The sequence below is a fragment of the Pogoniulus pusillus genome, chromosome 9 (genome assembly GCF_015220805.1).
Source record: "Pogoniulus pusillus isolate bPogPus1 chromosome 9, bPogPus1.pri, whole genome shotgun sequence".
NCBI classification, from domain to species: Eukaryota; Metazoa; Chordata; class Aves; order Piciformes; family Lybiidae; genus Pogoniulus; species Pogoniulus pusillus.
The window spans coordinates 2,824,493-2,842,580 of NC_087272.1; the positions used below are offsets into that span (position 1 = coordinate 2,824,493).

Here is an 18,088-nt window from a genome sequence, read left to right on the forward strand (position 1 = left end):
GGAATGTTCCAGAGCAGCTCAGATGGTTTGGAAGTAAGGTGAAGGTCTATTTACAACATGGCAAAGTTTACAGGCATATAAATCTGCCCAGAAGGGCACTACTGGAATGTACCAGAGCAGCTCAGATGGTTTGGAAGTAAGGTGAAGCTCTGTTTACAGCATGGCAAAGTTTACAGGCATGTACAGACAATCTGTTTTTAGATACTAATTAGAAACAACACAGAAATCCAAACTCCCTCCTGCATGAAAAATCTGCCCAGAAGGGCACTGTTGGAATGTACCTGAGCAGCTCAGATGGTTTGGAAGTAAGGGGAAGCTCTGTTTAGAGCATAGCAAAGTTTACAGGCATCTATAGACAATCTATATCCAATTAGATACCAATTAGAAACAACACAGAAACCCAAACTCCCTCCTGCATGAAAAATCTGCCCAGAAGGGCACTGTTGGAATGTACCAGAGCAGCTTAATCTCTTGCATTTAAAGAACTGTATTGGAATTGACTTCAGAAACTGCAGCAACCAGTGTGTAGTTTGAGTTCCTGAGCTAAGTTAAGTAGTATTTGCATGATGTTTGCTATGCTTAGTGAAGCTTTCTTTGTGATTTGGGAATTTGGCTGTTTTCACTAAAACTTGGTTTAAAATGGGTGCTGAACTCACCTTTTGAAGCTTACAACTGGGTGGACAGAAGAGGAACTTGGCTTTTGTTTTCATTTTGAGGGAGTACACATGGCTGTGTGTGCCTTTTGAACAGAGCAGGGAGATAAGGACAATTTGATGAGCAGTTGTCTCAAAGTAGTGTGCATCTTCTACAGAAGTGGCATGTTACTGCTTTGCTTTTCTTGAAACCACCATTGCAGAAGAAAGAGAAAGGAAAAATAGGTTTTTTTTTAGTCTTCCACCTACATCTCTGTGAAGAGACCTGCAGACAAACCTTTCTGATTGGTGAAGTCCCTGTGAAATGGCAAATTCTGTACGTTTCTGTTAGAGTAGAATAGAATCAGCCAGGTTGGAAGAGAGCTCCAAGCTCAGCCAGCCCAACCTAGCACCCAGCCCTGGCCAAGCAACCAGACCATGGCACTAAGTGCCCCAGCCAGGCTTGGCTTCAACACCTCCAGGCACAGCCACTCCACCACCTCCCTGGGCAGCCCATTCCAATGCCAATCACTCTCTCTGCCAACAACTTCCTCCTAACACCCAGCCTCAACCTCCCCTGGCACAGCTTCAGGCTGTGTCCCCTTCTTCTGTTGCTGCTTGCCTGGCAGAAGAGCACAACCCCACCTGGCTACAGCCTCTCTTCGGGTAGTTATAGACAGCAATGAGTTCTGCCCTGAGCCTCCTCTGCTGCAGGCTGCACACCCCCAGCTCCCTCAGCCTCTCCTCACAGGGCTCTGCTCCAGGCCCCTGCCCAGCCTTGCTGCCCTTCTCTGGACACCTTCCAGCACCTCAGCATCTCTCTTGAATTGAGAAGCCCACAACTGGACACAGCACTCCAGGGGTGGCCTGAACAGTGCTGAGAACAAGGGCACAAGAACCTCCCTTGTCCTGCTGCCCACACTGCTCTTGAGCCAGCCCAGGATGCCATTGGCTCTGCTGCCCACCTGGGCACTGCTGCCTCCTCTTCAGCTCCTCTCTGCCATCACCCCCAGCTCCCTCTCTGCCTGGCTGCTCTCAGTCACTCTGGCCCCAGCCTGTAGTGCTGCTTGGGGTTGTTGTAGCCAAAGGCCCTGCCCTTGGCCTTGTCCAATCTCATCCCATTTTCCTCTGCCCACCCATCCAGCCTGGCCAGGTCCCTCTGCAGGGCTCTGCTACCCTCCAACAGCTCCACACCAGCTCCTAGCTTGGTGTCATCTGCAAACTTACTGATGCTGAACTCCATCCTCTGCTCCAGATCATCAATAAAGATTCGTTCAGGAAAAGACTTTTTTTGTGTCTGTAGAAGACAGTAGGACAGGAGACCTGTGCTTATGTTCAGTCCTGGCTGTGAACTGAATACTGTGGAAAATATATGGGGCTTGCTTTTCCTGCTTTAATAAGGACTCTTCCAGTAGATTCAGGGCTTCACCAGCAAGGTTCTTCCCATAAGGATCTTTGTATTTCCTTTCTCAACTGAAAATAGGGAGAGAGTTGGGGTTTTTTTGGAGTGTTTTCACTCACAGCCATATCTGTTCGTCTGCTGAGCAAATAAATACTTGCAAGACCAAGACCAACTCAAAGATTGTCTGATGTAATTCAAGTAGCCAAAACGATGAAATGTTGTAGTGGTTTGCCCCTGGCTGGGAGCCAAGTGCCTGCCAAAGCTGCTCTGTCACTCCACTTCTTAGGTGGACAGGGGAGAGGGGAAAATATAACAGAAGCCAGTGTAAGATATAAGCAATTTCTTAGGAATGATAAGTAGAAGTAGTAGGCTGCATGGAAGTGAAAGCAAGAGAGATGTGAATCTGCATCCTATCAGCAGGCTCTGGTCGGTCTCAGAGCTTTCTATCTGTAGTGGTTCCTTTGGAGGACAGATGCTGTAGATGAACCTCCCCACACCTCCTCCTTTCACTTTGTTCTTCTGTCTGAGCTGACATCATATGGCATGGAATAGCCCAGAATAGCCCTTTGGCTAGTCTGTGTCTTCTCAGGGTAGGGAAATGCTGGAGAAAACACAGCCGGGGTGCTTTTTCAGCAGCAGCCAAAACACTCATCGTGGTACAGTGCTGCAAAACACAGCACTGGGAGGATGCTTGGAGGAGAATTAACTCCAGCCAGCCAAACCCAATACCAGTGTGTTAACACTGTTGCTAAATTGGCCAGTAATCTTTTGTAGGGTAAGTCTGGGTACTTGGCTGTTTCTCTTGTCTTCTTTCTTTGGCTTAGTTGAAATACGTTTACCACGAACAAAAGACTGTAGTTAACCATAAGTGCTTTGTTTTGTCCTGAGAAGGTGTCACTGTGGGTGCAAGTTGAGCATTGCTGAATGCATCTAAACCCTGGGGTCTTGTAGTTGACCATAGGTGCTTTATTTTGTGCTGAGAAGGTGTCACTGTGGGTACAAGTTGAGCATTGCTGAATGCATCTAAACTTGTGGGGTCTTGCAGTTAACCATAGGTGCTTTATTTTATCCTGAGAAGATGTCACAGTGGGTACAAGTTGAGCATTGCTGAATGCATCTAAACTTGTGGGGTCTTGTAGTTGACCATAGGTGCTTTATTTTGTCCAGAGAAGATGTCACAGTGGGTGCAAGTTGAGCATTGCTGAATGTATTTAAACCCTGGGGTCTTGTAGTTGACCATAGGTGCTTTATTTTGTGCTGAGAAGGTGTCACTGTGGGTGCAAGTTGAGCATTGCTGAATGCATCTAAACCCTGGGGTCTTGTTGATTTGGGTTTACAGTAATGTTCTGGTAGAGTTCACAAGCAAAAAATAAGTGATAATTGTTGTTATCCTCCTCCATACATTGTAGCACTGAACAATCTTCATCGTCCTCAGACTCTGAAGATGAACTCTCCCACTTGGGCTATGTAAATGGTGGGGGTCAGCTGCCAGCTGTGAAGAAGGACGTGGAAGATGACATCAGACATGCAAAGCTGCAAACACTGAAGGAACTTTTTCCCCAAAGAAGTGATGAAGATTTACAACAAGTAACAATGATCTTTTTCTTGAGTTTTGATGAGTATTTTGTTTACAGCATCCCTTAACTTCTGGCTTGAACAGAGGGAAGAGCCTTAATTCTTATTAGCAGAAATGTTCTATCAGTGTAATGTGTTTAAGGGGATCTACAGCCATGTGGTGTTTCCAGATGGTCTTGCATGCATACACAGGCATTTATGTGCATATAAATGTATATATTTGTGGATATATATACACACTGTGTGGGTACAAACATGGTAGAAAGCAGCCCTGAGGAAAAGGACTTGTGGTTGCTGATGGAGGAGAGACTGGGCATGAGTTAGGCAGTGTGAGGTTGCAGCACAGAAGGCCAATGGCATCCTGGGCTGCTCAAAAGATGCATTGTCAGCACGTTCAGAGAGATGATTCTGCCAGTTTACTCTGATGAGACCTCACCTGGAGTACTGCATCCAGCTCTGGAGTCCTCCATACAGGAAGGATATGGACCTGATGAAGTGGGTCCAGAGGAGGGCCACAAAAATGCTTGGTGGGTTGGAGCAGCTCTGCTAAAAGGACAGGCTGAGGAAGTGGGGGTGTGCAGCCTGGAGAAGAGGAGGATTCAGGGAGACCTAATAGCAGCCTCCCAGTACCTGAAGGGGGCTACAAGAAGGCTGTAGAGAGACTGTGCACAAAGGTCTGCAGGGACAGGATGAGGGCAATGGCTTCAAACTAGAGCAGAGCAGAATTGAACTGGATATTAGGAACAGGTTCTTTACTGTGAGGGTGGTGGAACACTGAAGCAGGTTGCCCAGGGAGGTAGTTGAGGCCTCACTCCTGGAGATACTCAAAATGAGGCTGGACAGGGCTGTGGGCAACCTGCTCTGGTTGAGGATGTCTCTGCTGACTGCGGGGGAGGTTGGACTGGATGACCTTGGGAGAGCCTTTCCAGCCCCAACCACTTTATGATTGGATTCCAGGCACAGAAAATGTTTCTATCCTTTCAGTTGTAATGCTTAACCTTAGAGCTGTCGTGGTTGATAGCTGCTGCTAACTGCTGCTGACTGCCTGGATGCAGAACGAGTGTCAACCTTTGCCCTCTTCTCCAGCTTATGCAAGTTTGGTATCTGTTAATTTTGTTCTGGGGTTGTATAATCCATGCACTTTCAGGGTGTTTTTGTTAAGTTTTTTAGTCAGGCTGTTCTGTCATTGTCCTTCTCTGTTCAGCTGGACTGAATCTCACCACTTAGCAGCTGCCTTTTTCCCTTTCTTGCAGTTGGTAGAATCATCACGCACAATGGACGAAGCAATAGCAGCTTGTTTGAAGTTCAGTAATGAAGGTATGCATGACAACAACAGCAAAGCAACCCACTAACACCACTCCAACAGAACAAAGACAGACTTCAGAAGCTGTAGTTGTTGTGACCTGAGTGACCACAACCTACAGAACATGAGCCAGCAGTGTGCCCAGGTGGCCAAGAGAGCCAGTGGCATCCTGGCCTGCATCAGGAATGGTGTGGCCAGCAGGAGCAGGGAGGTCATTCTGGCCCTGTACTCTGCACTGCTTAGACCACACCTTGAGTGCTGTGTTCAGTTCTGGGCCCCCCAGTTTAGGAGGGACATTGAGATGCTTGAGCGTGTCCAGAGAAGGGCGACGAGGCTGGGGAGAGGCCTTGAGCACAGCCCTACGAGGAGAGGCTGAGGGAGCTGGGATTGGTTAGCCTGGAGAAGAGGAGGCTCAGGGCAGACCTTATTGCTGTCTACAGCTACCTGAGGGGTGGTTGTGGCCAGGAGGAGGTTGCTCTCTTCTCTCAGGTGGCCAGCACCAGAACGAGAGGACACAGCCTCAGGCTGTGCCAGGGGAGATTTAGGCTGGAGGTGAGGAGAAAGTTCTTCCCTGAGAGAGTCATTGGACACTGGAATGGGCTGCCCGGGGAGGTGGTGGAGTCGCCGTCCCTGGGGCTGTTCAAGGCAGGACTGGACGTGGCACTTGGTGCCATGGTCTGGCCTTGAGCTCTGTGCTAAAGGGTTGGACTTGATGATCTGTGAGGTCTCTTCCAACCTTGGTGATACTGTGAATTGGGAATGTGTGGTTGGAAAAATGTGCCTCAGAGAGGGACCTGGGGATATTGATTGACAGTTGGCTGAACATAAGCCAGCAGTGTCCAGGTGGCCAAGCAAGCCAATGGCAGCATGGCTTGGATCAGAAACAGGGACAAGAAGGTGATCATTTCCCTGTGCTCAGCACTGAGGAGGCCACACCTCTAGTATTGTGTTCAATTCTGTGCCCTTCACTACAAGAGGGACACTGAGAGGCTGGAGTATGTCCACAGAAGGGCAGTGAGGCTGAAGAAGGGCCTGGAGCACCTGGGCTATGAGGAGAGGCTGAGAGAGCTGAGGGTGTGCAGCCTGCAGAAGAGGAGGCTGAGGGCAGAGCTCATTGCTGTCTGCAGCTCCCTGCAGGGAGGTTGGAACTTCTGTTACTTGGTGGCAAGGCACAGGAGCAGAGGAAGTGGTTCCAAGCTGCAGCAGGGCAGGTTCAGGCTGGATGCTGGGAAGTATTTCTTGCCAGAGAGAGCTGTCAAGCCTTGGAATGTTCTGCCCAGGGCAGTGCTGGAGTCCCCATCCCTGGAGGTGTTTGAGCAGCCTGTGAAGCTGGTGCTTAGGGTTTAGTGTTGACCCTTGAGTGCTGTATGGAAGGTTGGACTGGATGAGCTTGGAGGTCTCTTCCAGCCAGATGTTTTCTGTAATTCTGTGATTAATTCAGTGAGGAAAATGCTACTGCTCTTGAAAAATCCCTTCCTGAAAGGCTACAATTACTCTTTTTGTTTAAAATTACTTCAGTTTTAATTGGGTTTTTGTTAATATTTATATTGATTCGAGCTAATAGACCTCTTTAAACTTTGCTGCAGTTCAGGGTTTGAGTTAAACCCCTTTCTGGTGTGTGGACCTTGCCTTTTGGCCATTATTGTCTCGATACGAGAGTGCTGTTTCACATACTTTTGATACAAACCCCCACAGAAAACTCTTGGCAGCAAATTTCTCACCTCACACAGCTGTTGCATGAAATATTCAGTGAGGAGGAAGCGTGCCTGAAAGTGGTGGTGTAAATCACCTAATTTTGGACACCTGGTTTTAAAAAATGGAGGCATTGCTGAACATCTTCTTACCTGTCTGAGTTCATGGTGTGCTTATGCTGGTGGTGAAGCACACATAGAATCCACATAGAATCAACCAGGTTGGAAGAGACCTCCAAGATCATCCAGCCCAACCTAGCACCCAGCCCTAACCAATCAACCAGACCATGGCACTAAGTGCCTCATCCAGGCTTTTCTTGAAGACCCCCAGGGACGGTGCCTCCACCACCTCCCTGGGCAGCCCATTCCAATGCCAATCACTCTCTCTGTGAAGAACTTCTTCCTAACATCCAGCCTAGACCTACCCTGGCACAGCTTGAGACTGTGTCCCCTTGTTCTATTGCTGGTTGCCTGGCAGAAGAGGCCACCCCCCACCTGGCTACAATGTCCCTTCAGGTAGTTGTAGACAGTAATAAGATCACCCCTGAGCCTCCTCTTCTCCCACAGACTGGGACAACAGTCAAAGAAGGGATAAGCTACAGTTTTTGCAACATGGCTTTGCTAAGAAAAACAACTGGAATTCAGGGAGGTTCTCCTATCCCTCTACTATGCCCTGGTGAGGCTCTGCCTAGAATAGTGCAGCTAGTTCTGGGCTCCCCAGTTGAAGAGGGACAGAGATCTACTGGACAGAGTCCAAGGGAGGACTGCAAGGATGATCAGCTCTTCATAAGAATCTGGAAGAAGAGATAAAGAAACAACTTGTTTAAGTGTTAGCTTGGTAGTCAAAGAGAGCAGTGCATGGGCACATTAAACTGAGCATGTGAGGAAAGACATTTAGGGGGAAAGGAAAGAAACATTAGGCACTGCTGGAGAGAGTCCAAGGAAAGGCTACAAGGATGCTGAAGGGACTGCAGCACTGCCTGAGGAGGAGCGGCTGAGAGCCCTGGGGCTGCTTAGGCTGCAGAGGAGAAGGCTGAGAGGGGATCTGAGCAATGTCTATCAAGAGCTGTATAGGAAATGCTGAGAGCCCTGGGGCTGCTTAGGCTACGGAGGAGAAGGCTGAGAGGGGATCTGAGCAATGCCTATCAAGAGCTGAGGGCTGGGGGTCAGGAAGGAAGGCACAGGGACAGCCTCTGCTCACCTGTGCCCTGCCATAGGACAAGCAGCAATGGGTGTAAGCTGCAGCACAGGAGGTTCTGCCTCAACACAAGGGGGAATTTCTTTCCTGTAAGGGTCACAGAACCCTGGCACAGGCTGCCCAGAGAGGTTGTGGAGTCTCCTTCTCTGAAGCTTTTCAAGGCCTGTCTGGATGTGTTCCTCTGTGCTAGATTATATTGTCCTGCTGTGGCAGGGGGGTTGGACTGGATGATCTCCTTGGGTGCCTTCCAACCCCTAACATCCTGTGAGCCTGTAACAGTGTGGGACCTTCCTTGCATCTTGTGCTTTACCCACCAGCAGCCAGTTTGGATACTAAGGCAAACACCTATTTCTCAGACTTAAGCTTGCTTAAGCATGGCTTTTCCTGGTGATGTGGTACAAATGAGCTTCCTGGGCAGAAGGGTCAAGGTCTGAATGGTGAAGTGAAGCCACCTCCCCAGCACTGGTATATTCTCTGGGAGCTCTAAACTGTGTCTCTTGTGTATATATTTGTACATATATATATACACACAGAGATAGGGAGACCTGGAAAAGCTCTTGTCAGTGTTCTGTGGTTATCTTCTGTAAGAGCCTTCATTTAAGGAAGAGTTATGGATGCTTTGCTTTGCTTCTGGGATGTTTTAACAATTTATTCTTTAAAACATCTTTACATGTCCTAGAATCAACCAGCTTGGAAGAGACCTCCAAGATCATTCAGTCCAACCTATCACTCTTTATGTCCTGTCTTTGATAGCAGAGAGAGAGCAAGTGAGTCTAGGAGAAAAAGCTGTTTGAGAGCATTTCCACAGCAATTGCCTTTCTGTGCAGAGATGTGGCTCCTTCAGCTCTGTGGTAAAGGGTTGGACTCGATGATCTATGAGGTCTCTTCCAACCTTGGTGATACTGGGATACTTAGTTTTCCATTATTAGAGCTTATTCTGAGATCACAGACTTGTCAGGGCTTGAAAGGACCTCAAGGATCATCCAGTTCCAGCACCTCTGCCATGGGCAGACACCTCACACTAGAGCAGGTTGCTCAAAGCCACATCCAGCCTGGCCTTGGACACCTCCAGGGATGAGGCTGCCAGCATCTCCTTGGGTAATGTCTTCCAGTGTCTCACCACCCTCGTGGTGAACAACTTCTTCCTAACATTTAATCTAAGTCTCCCCTGCTCTACCTTGGATCCATCCCCCCCACTCCTATCACTGCCTGACACCCTAAAAGGTTCCTCCCCAGCTTGTAGCCTTCTTCAGATACTGGAAGGCCACAACAAGGCCTCCTTGGAGCCATCTCCAAACTAAACAGCCCCAATTCTCTCAGCCTGCCCTCATAGCAGAGCAGCTCCAGCTCTCTGATCATGCTTGTAGCCCTTCTCTGGACACCTTCCAGCACATCCATATCCAGACAGTCTTTTGGCTTGGAATTTGAACGTGGGTTTTGTGTGTGTACTTGCTCACTGATCTGCTTTGGAGTTTGGAAAAGAAGGTTAGCCAGAGGTCATAGAATGGTTTAGTTTGGAAGGGACCTCAAAGCTCATCTAGTTGTAATCCCCTGGCATAGGCAGGGACATTGCCTGGTGAATGTGGGGCAGGCTGTGGATGGAGTCTACCTGGACTTCAGCAAAGCCTTTGACACTGTCTGCCACGGGAAGCTCCTAGCCAAGCTGGCAGCTCATGATTTGGGCAGATTCACTCTGTGCTGGATCAAGAACTGGCTGGATGGCAGAGCCCAGAGAGTGGTGGTGAATGGTGCCACATCCAGCTGGCACTGGTGGTGTGCCCCAAGGATCAGTGCTGGGCCCACTCCTGTTCAATATCTTTATTGATGACCTGGACGAGGGGACTGAGTCCAGCATCAGTAAGTTTGCAGATGACACCAAGCTAGGAGCAGCTGTGGAGCTGTTGGAGGGTAGCAGAGTCCTACAGAGGGACCTGGCCAGGCCGGATGGGTGGGCAGAGGCCAAGGACAGGGTTCTACACTCCTGCAGGGAGGCTGTAGCCAGGTGGGGTTGGTCTCTTGTGCCAGGCAAGCAGCAACAGAAGACGGGGACACAGTGTGAAGTTGTGGCAGGGGAGGTCTAGGCTGGATGTTAGGAGGAAGTTGTTGTCAGAGAGAGTGATTTGCATTGGAATGGGCTGCCCAGGGAGGTGGTGGAGTCTTTGTGCCTGGAGGTGTTGAAGCCAAGCCTGGCTGGGGCACTTAGTGCGTTGGTCTGGTTGATTGTCTAGGGCTGGGTGCTAGGTTGGGCTGCCTGAGCTTGGAGGTATCTTCCAACCTTCTTGATTCTATGGTCTGCCACTAGAACAGGCTCCCCAAGGCCTCATCTTACCTGGTCTTGAGCACTTCCCTGGGCAACCTGTGCCAGTGTCTCCTCACCCTCACTGCAAACAACTTCTCCCTAACATCTAGTTTGAATCTCCCCTCTGCCAGTTGAAACCCATTGCCCCTTGTCCTGTCCCTACAAGACATGCTACTCCACGACACCAAAGCTCTGCAGGCAGTTACTCTTCCAAAAAACTTGCATGGCCTGAGACTTTTTACAGCAATTTGGTCTGGTAGCAGTTGCTGCTTCTAGCAAAGCTGCTGTGCAGAAATAATGGCAATGTGTCCTTGCCTCCATGAGGGGTGCACAGTGACAGTCAGAAGATACCTCTGACTGGGCAGGCCTCAATGCCATGGTGATAATGTCTTGATAATCTCCAGGGCCCACAGATACTCTAAAGTTCTGACTCATAAGAATTGTTCATAAGTAACAGAGTTATCAATGATATTTAGTGATCACCTTATTAGGCATAGTTTCTTTTAGACATTCACCACCATAACATGCACAGTTTCATTCAGACACCCAAAGAGTGGCTGTCAGTGGCTCCATGGCCAAGTGCAGCCCTGTGACAAGCAGAGTCCCTCAGGGATCAGTCCTGGCACCAGTCTTGTTCAACAGCTTTGTGGGTGCCATGGACAGAGGCACTGAGTGCAGCCTCAGCAGGTTTGCTGCCCACACCAAGCTGTGTGGTGCAGCAGGCAGGCTGGAGGGCAGGGATCCATCCAGAGGGAGCTGGACAGGCTGCAGAGGTGGGCACAAGCCAAGCTCAGGAGGTGCAACAAGACCAAGTGCAAAGTCCTGCAGCTGGGTCGGGGCAATGCCAAGCACAAATGCAGGCTGGGCAGTGAGTGGCTGGAGAGCAGCCCTGAGGAGAAGGACTTGGGGGTGCTGGTGGAGGAGAAGCTCAACAGGAGCCAGCAGTGTGCACGTGCAGCCCAGAAAGCCAAGCAGAGCCTGGGCTGCAGCAGCAGAAGTGTGGCCAGCAGGGCCAGGGAGGGGATTCTCCCCCTCTGCTGTGCTCTGCTGAGACCCCACCTGGAGTCCTGCATCCAGTTCTGGAGCCCCTGGGACAAGAGGGCTGTGGAGATGCTGCAGTGTGTCCCTCTTGCAGTGAGGACACAGAATTGTATTTCCTCACAGAACTGTAAGAGTTCTCCCACCAGGAGGATGCTGAGAGGGCTGCAGCAGCTCTGCTGTGAGCACAGACTGAAAGAGTTGGGGCTGTTGGGGCTGGAGCAGAGGAGGCTCCCAGGTGACCTTCTCGTGGCCTTCCAGGATCTGAAGTGGCTCCAAAATAGCTGGGGAGGGACTTTTTAGGCTGTCAGGTAATGACAGGACTGGGGGGGGATGGAACAAAGCTGGAAACAGGTAGCTTCAGACTGGATGTTAGGAAGAAGTTGTTCAGCTTGAGAGAGTTGGGGTTGTTTAGTCTGGAGACAAGGCTCCAAGGAAACCTTATTGTGGCCTTCCAGTGTCTGAAGTGGGCTACAAGAAGCTGCTGAGGGACTTTGCAGGGTGTTCAGTAGTGATAGGAGTGGAGGGGAATGGATCCAAGCTGAAGGAGGGGAGATTTAGATTAGACATTGGGAAGAAGTTGTCCACCGTGAAGGTGGTGAGACCCTGGAACAGGTTGCCTGGAAAGGTGGTCAAAGCCCCATCCCTGGAGGTGTTTAAGGCCAGGCTGAATGAGACTCTGATCCAGTATGAGGTGTCCCTGCCTATGTCAGGGGGGTTGAAACTGGATGATCCTTGTGATCCTTTCCAAGCCTGACTGATCCTATGATTCTATATTTCATTCAGCTGAGGACTGGGGCTCAGCCTTGGTGAAATACCAACTCTGCAGAAGCAGTCAGCTCCACTGAAAACAGACATATCCTTGTATGGGAAAGACTTGACACTTGGAAATTCAAGTTAAAGCACTCTTCCAGGTCTAAATATGAAAGGTAGTTGTATGGGTAATTGCCAGACTGCTTGCAAGCAGCTGCTTTGTTTGGTGTAACTGGCTTGTAGTAGGAAACAATGATGTAGGCTTGTTGAGTGTCTTGTGCAGTTAATGAGTAGCTACTCTAATGTTGGTCTGAATGATGCTACTGTTTTGGAGGGGGAGTGGAATGGAAGTAATGAATTCTTTTCTGCCTTGATTCTTTTTCAAGCTGCCTCTTGTAAAATGAAACTGAAAGATTCTCCCACAAATGGCAAAGACCACTGTGAGCATGTAGAAAACCAGACAAAGACTACTTATGTAAGTACAGATTTGTTTCCTTTTCATTGTCTTCTGTGCATTGTAGAGTAAGTGGAATTACACTGAGCTGCAGTGGCATGGTGAATGTGGTTGTGTTTGATCATAAGAACCACTTAAACTCCAATCAGTTTCTTCCAGTGTGGTGCAGCTGACAGGTTGGAAGGAAAGGAAACATCCAGAGGGACATTGACAGGCTGGAGAGCTGGGCCCATGCCAGTGTTGTGGGGTTCAAGAAGACCATTTGCAGGGTTCTCCTGGGCTGGCTCAGGAGCAGTGTGGGCAGCAGGACAAGGGAGGTTCTTCTGTCCCTGTGCTCAGCACTGTTCAGGCCACCCCTTGAGGGCTGTGTCCAGTTCTGGGCTCCTCCATTCAAGAGAGATGTTGAGGTGCTAGAAGGTGTTTGGAGAAGGGCAGCAAGGCTGGGGAGGGGCCTGGAGCACAGCCCTGTGAGGAGAGGCTGAGGGAGCTGGGGGTGTGCAGCCTGCAGCAGAGGAGGCTCAGGGCAGAGCTCATTGCTGTCTGCAGCTCCCTGAAGGGAGGCTGTAGCCAGGTGGGGTTGGGCTCTTGTGCCAGGCAAGCAGCAAGAGAAGAAGGGGACAGAGTCTCAAGTTGTGTCAGGGGAGGTCTAGGCTGGATGTTAGGAGAAAGTTGTTGGCAGAGAGAGTGATTTGCATTGGAATGGGCTGCCCAGGGAGGTGGTGGAGTGGCTGTGCCTGGAGGTGTTGCAGCCAAGCCTGGCTGGGGCACTTAGTGCCATGGTCTGGTTGCTTGGCCAGGGCTGGGTGCTAGGTTGGACTGGCTGAGCTTGGAGCTCTCTTCCAACCTGGATGATTCTATGATTTTCTGAAGAGAAAGGCTTGTGGGAATGGCATCAGAGAAACTCCAGCTCTGGAGGGAAGATGTGGGGATGTGATGTCCCTGGGAAGAGGGACTTGGGTGTGCTGGTCGATGAGAAACTCAATATGAGCCAGCAGTGTGCACCTGCAGCCCAGAAAGCAAACCAGAGCCTGGGCTGCATGAAGAGAAGTGTGTGCATCAGGGTGAGGGAGGGGATTCTGCCCCTCTACTCCAATCTGAGGGGAGCCCACCTGGAGCACTGTGTCCAGTTCTGGAATCCCCTAGTAAAGAAAGCTCTGGAGGTGCTGGAAGGGCCTTGAGAGTGATCAAAGGGATGGAGCTGCTCCGCTGTGAGGACAGGCTGAGAGAGTTGGGGTTGGTCAATCTGGAGAAGAGAAGGCTCCAAGGAGATCTTATTGTGGCCTTACAATATCTAAAGGGGGCTACAAGAAAACTGGGGAGGGACTTTTTAGGGTGTCAGGCAGTGATAGGACTGGGGGGAATGGATCCAGGCTAGAGGAGGGCAGATAGAGATTAGAGGTTCAACAAGAGCAAGTTGGGGGTTTTACATTTGGGCTGCCACAGTCCTCACTGTCAGTACAGGCTGGGGAAGGAGGTGAGAGAAAAGAGCCCTGAAGAAAAGACCTTGTGGTTGCTGATGGATGAGAAGCTGGACACGAGCAGGCAGTGTGAGCTTGCAGCACAGAAGGCCAGTGGCAGCCTGGGCTGCATCCAAAGATGCATTGCCAGCACATTTGGAGAGGTGATTCTGCCACTTCACTCTGCTCTGGTGGGACCTCACCTGGAGTGCTGCATCCAGATCTGGAGCCCTCAGTGTAGGAAGGACATGGACCTGATGGAGTGAGTCCAGATGAGGGCCATGAAAATACTCAGGGGAGTAGCTCTGGAGCAGCTCTGCTGTGAAGACAGGCTGAGGAAGCTGAGGTTGTTGAGCCTGGAGAAGAGAAGGCTCCAGGGACACCTAATAGCAACCTTCCAGGACCTGAAGGAGGCTAGAAGAATGTTGGAGAGAGACTGTGCACAAAGGCCTGCAGGGACAGGATGAGGGCAGTGGCTTCAAACTAGAGTAGAGCAGATTGAGACTGGATGTTAGGAACAGGTTCTGCATCATGAGAGTGGTGGAACACTGCAGCAGGTTGCTCAGGGAGCTTGTTGAAGCCCCATCACTGGAGATACTGAAAGTGAGGCTGGAGAGGGCTGTGGGCAACCTGATCTAGTTGAGGATGTGCCCGATGACTGTGGAGGGGCTGGACTGGGTGACCTTTAGAGGTCCATTTCCAGCCCAGCCCATCCTGTGATCCTATGAATTCACAATAGAGAGTTGTAGTGCTAAAGCTTCAGGGTTGTTTTGTTGTGTGTTTGGGCTTTTTCCCTCCTTCTTGCTTTTCTTCTGGTCCCAAAGCTGGTTCCTAAAACCAAAGCATGGTTTGCCAACTACTATGTGTGTACTGTTGCTGTCCTCAATGCTCCCACAGGCTCACTGAGGAAGGGACCAGTGACCTCTGTTGCTCAGAGTGCTTCTGGATGATCTGGTTTTTGCCCTTTCAGCAAACAGCATCATTCAGCCAAGTAAATCTTGATCAACTTTGTTGGCATCTCTGCTCTAGACAAATAGGGGTCAGATAGTGACAGGACTTGGGGGAATGGAGCAATAGGGGTTGGAAGGGACCCGAAGAGATCATCCAGCCCAGCTCCCCTGCCAGAGCAGGACAGGTCTGTAACCACTTTGAATACAAAGCTCTTGTGTAATTATTTGTGCTGGATACATAAGAGAGGAACTCACAGCATGAGGAAGTTGTGGCCCTTGTTCATAAGAGACCTCACTTTTTGCAGGCTGATAGTGAAGCTGTTGCTGGTGAACACTTTTGCCAGCTTTTGATGTGACTTCATGGTGCTGTGACACAGCATCTGTGGGTTTTTTCTTTTAGCTTGGTCATCTCCATATTTGACAGCTTTGTAGACTCTGCTGGCTTAGATACTACAAGCTCCCTAATGTAACCTGACTGACAGACTTCACCCTCCCATCCTCTGCCTGGAATATCATCCACAGTTACTGCTTTTTGTTCTAAAGAAACACAGGCTCCATAGTTCTAAACTGAATTACAGAATCCCAGACTCAAGAAGGTTGAAGAGAGCTCCAAGCTCAGCCAGCCCAACCTATCACCCAGCCCTGGCCAAGCAACCAGACCATGGCACTAAGTGCCCCAGCCAGGCTTGGCTGCAACACCTCTAGGCACAGCCACTCCACCACCTCCCTGGGCAGCCCATTCCAATGCCAATCACTCTCTCTGACAACAACTTCCTAACAACATCCAGCCTAGACCTCCCCTGCCACAACTTCACACTGTGTCCCCTTCTTCTGTCCCTGGCTGCCTGGCAGCAGAGCCCAACCCCACCTGGCTACAGCCTCCCTGCAGGCAGCTGCAGACAGCAATGAGCTCTGTCCTGAACCTCCTCTGCTGCAGGCTGCACCCCCCCAGCTCCCTCAGCCTCTCCTCACAGGGCTCTGCTCCAGGCCCCTCCCCAGCCTTGCTGCCCTTCTCTGGACACCTTCCAGCACCTCAACATCTCTCTTGAATGGAGGAGCCCAGGACTGGACACAGCACTCAAGGGGTGGCCTGAGCAGTGCTGAGCACAGCGACAGAAGAACCTCCCTTGTCCTGCTGCCCACACTGCTCCTGAGCCAGCCCAGGATGCCATTGGCTCTGCTGCCCACCTGGGCACTGCTGCATCAGCTTCAGCTCCTCTCTCCCAGCATCCCCAGCTCCCTCTCTGCCTGCCTGCTCTCAGCCACTCTGGCCCCAGCCTGTAGTGCTACTTGGGGTTGTTGTGGCCAAAGTGCAGAATCCTGCCCTTGGCCTTGTTCAGTCTCATCCCATTGGCCTCTGCCCACCCATGCAGCCTGGCCAGGTCCCTCTGCAGGGCTCTCCTACCCTCCAACAGCTCCACAGCTGCTCCTTGCTTGGTGTCACTTGCCAGATGTTGTTCATATTATGGTATGTAGCTCTGCACTGTGCATGCCTGTCAAGTAAAAAATGCCAGTTTTTCACGAGTGAGCTTCATGAGTCAGTTTCTGTACTTAGGAAAGTTTGGGCCTGATTTTTATCATGAGAAATCACTTCTGCAGCTTGGATTTGGCTTAGCTCCTTGTGTTATTTTAAGAGTGCCTCTTTAAGGATAAGCAATATTGATTGTATTCTGCTGTGGAGTTTTGTTTCTGTGTTGATAATTTATATTGAACCTAATTGGTTGTTGGTTTGCTTGTTTTTGTTTGATATAGTTGGATGAATCAGACCCCCAAAGACAATGGGAGAGGCAGGAGATGCTGGTGAGGAAGCTTCAGAATACATTCCCTGGATTAGATAAGGAGGTGAGTTCATGTCTTGTGATGTCACATCAGATTTTAACTTCAGAAAACTGCAGCTGTTGATTAGGCTAAAAGGAGAAGTCTTTTGTAAAGAGCTCAGGGGAGGGATGTCTCCACTGCTGCTGCTCTTGGCAGCTAACTTAGAATTGTAGAATCAGTCAGGGCTGGAAGGGACCCCAAGGAGCAGCCAGTTCCAACCCCCCTGCCATGCCCAGGGACACCCTACCCTAGAGCAGGCTGCACACAGCCTCAGCCACCCTGGCCTGAAACACCTCCAGCCATGGGGTCTCCACCACCTCCCTGGGCAACCCATTCCAGCCTCTCACCACTCTCATGCTCAACAACTTCCTCCTCATGTCCAGCCTGAACCTACCCACCTCCAGCTTTGCTCCATTCCCCCCAGTCACTCCCTGATAACCTGAAAAGTCCCTCCCCAACTTGCCTGCAAGCCCCCTTCAGATCCTGGAAGGCCACAAGAAGGTCACCTGGGAGCCTCCTCTGCTCCAGCCTGCACAGCCCCAACTCTTTCAGTCTGTGCTCACAGCAGAGCTGCTGCAGCCTCTGAGCATCCTCCTGGCCTTTCTCTGGACACACTCCAGCATCTCCACATCCCTCTTGTCATGGGGGCTCCAGAGCTGGATGCAGTACTCCAGGTAGAGTCTTACCAGACTGGGGTAGAGGGGGAGAATCACCTCCCTCAACCTTCTGGCCATGCTTGCCCCAGCTAAGAGCAACTGGCTGCAATCAGGGCCGTGTGGGACTTGTGATTTTACTTTTTTGGTCCTGTGGCAAGCTTGGCATAGTCAAATTTGATGGCTTAATAAAAATGCATGGGGAAGTTATCCTTCCCTCTCTCTCCCCAGCTCTTCCCCTGGGCGTCTAGATTAGTGGTTTGTATTAATTTGGTACCTGACAATGCAGGTTTCATCACAGAATCATACAGCAGACTAGACTGGGAGAGACCTTATTGGTCACAGGATGTTAGGAGTTGGAAGAGATCTCCATAGATCATCAAGTCCACCCATGCTGCCAGAGCAGGACCAGAGAATCTAGTGCAGGTCGCACAGGAGCACATCCAGACAGGGCTGGAAAGGCTCCAGAGAAGGAGACTCCACAACCTCTCTGGGCAGCCTGTGCCAGGGCTCTGTCGTCCTTACAGTCAAGAAGTTCTTCCTCATCTTGAGGTGGAACTTCCTGTGCTATAGTTCATGCCCTTTGCCCCTTGTCCTATCACAAGGCACAACTGTGAAGAGTTTGTCCCCTCCCTCTTGACCCTCAGTGCTCAGATATTTATAGTCACTGATTAGATCCCCTCTAAGACTTCTCTTCACCAGACCAAACAGCCCCAGCTCCATCAGCCTCTCCTCATAATGCAGTGCTCCAGCTCCTCCTTCATCTTCATAGCCCTCCCTTGGACTCTCTCCAGCAGATCTCTGTCCCTCCTGAACTGGGGAGCCCAGAATTGAATGCAGTATTCCAGGTGAGGTCTCACCAGGG

At 50.4% G+C, this 18,088-nt stretch overlaps 1 protein-coding gene across 4 annotated transcripts in view; it reads left to right on the forward strand.

Annotated features, from left to right (window-relative positions):
* Positions 1-18,088, forward strand: part of SMARCAD1 (SWI/SNF-related, matrix-associated actin-dependent regulator of chromatin, subfamily a, containing DEAD/H box 1) — an 83,140-nt gene that overhangs the window by 14,755 nt on the left and 50,297 nt on the right. For all 4 annotated transcript variants that reach the window (XM_064148338.1, XM_064148339.1, XM_064148340.1 and 1 more), the window contains exons 4-7: positions 3,444-3,621; positions 4,863-4,926; positions 12,278-12,366; positions 16,505-16,594. In XM_064148338.1, the coding sequence (XP_064004408.1) occupies positions 3,444-3,621; positions 4,863-4,926; positions 12,278-12,366; positions 16,505-16,594 (421 nt within the window). The remainder of the gene's footprint in view (positions 1-3,443; positions 3,622-4,862; positions 4,927-12,277; positions 12,367-16,504; positions 16,595-18,088) is intronic.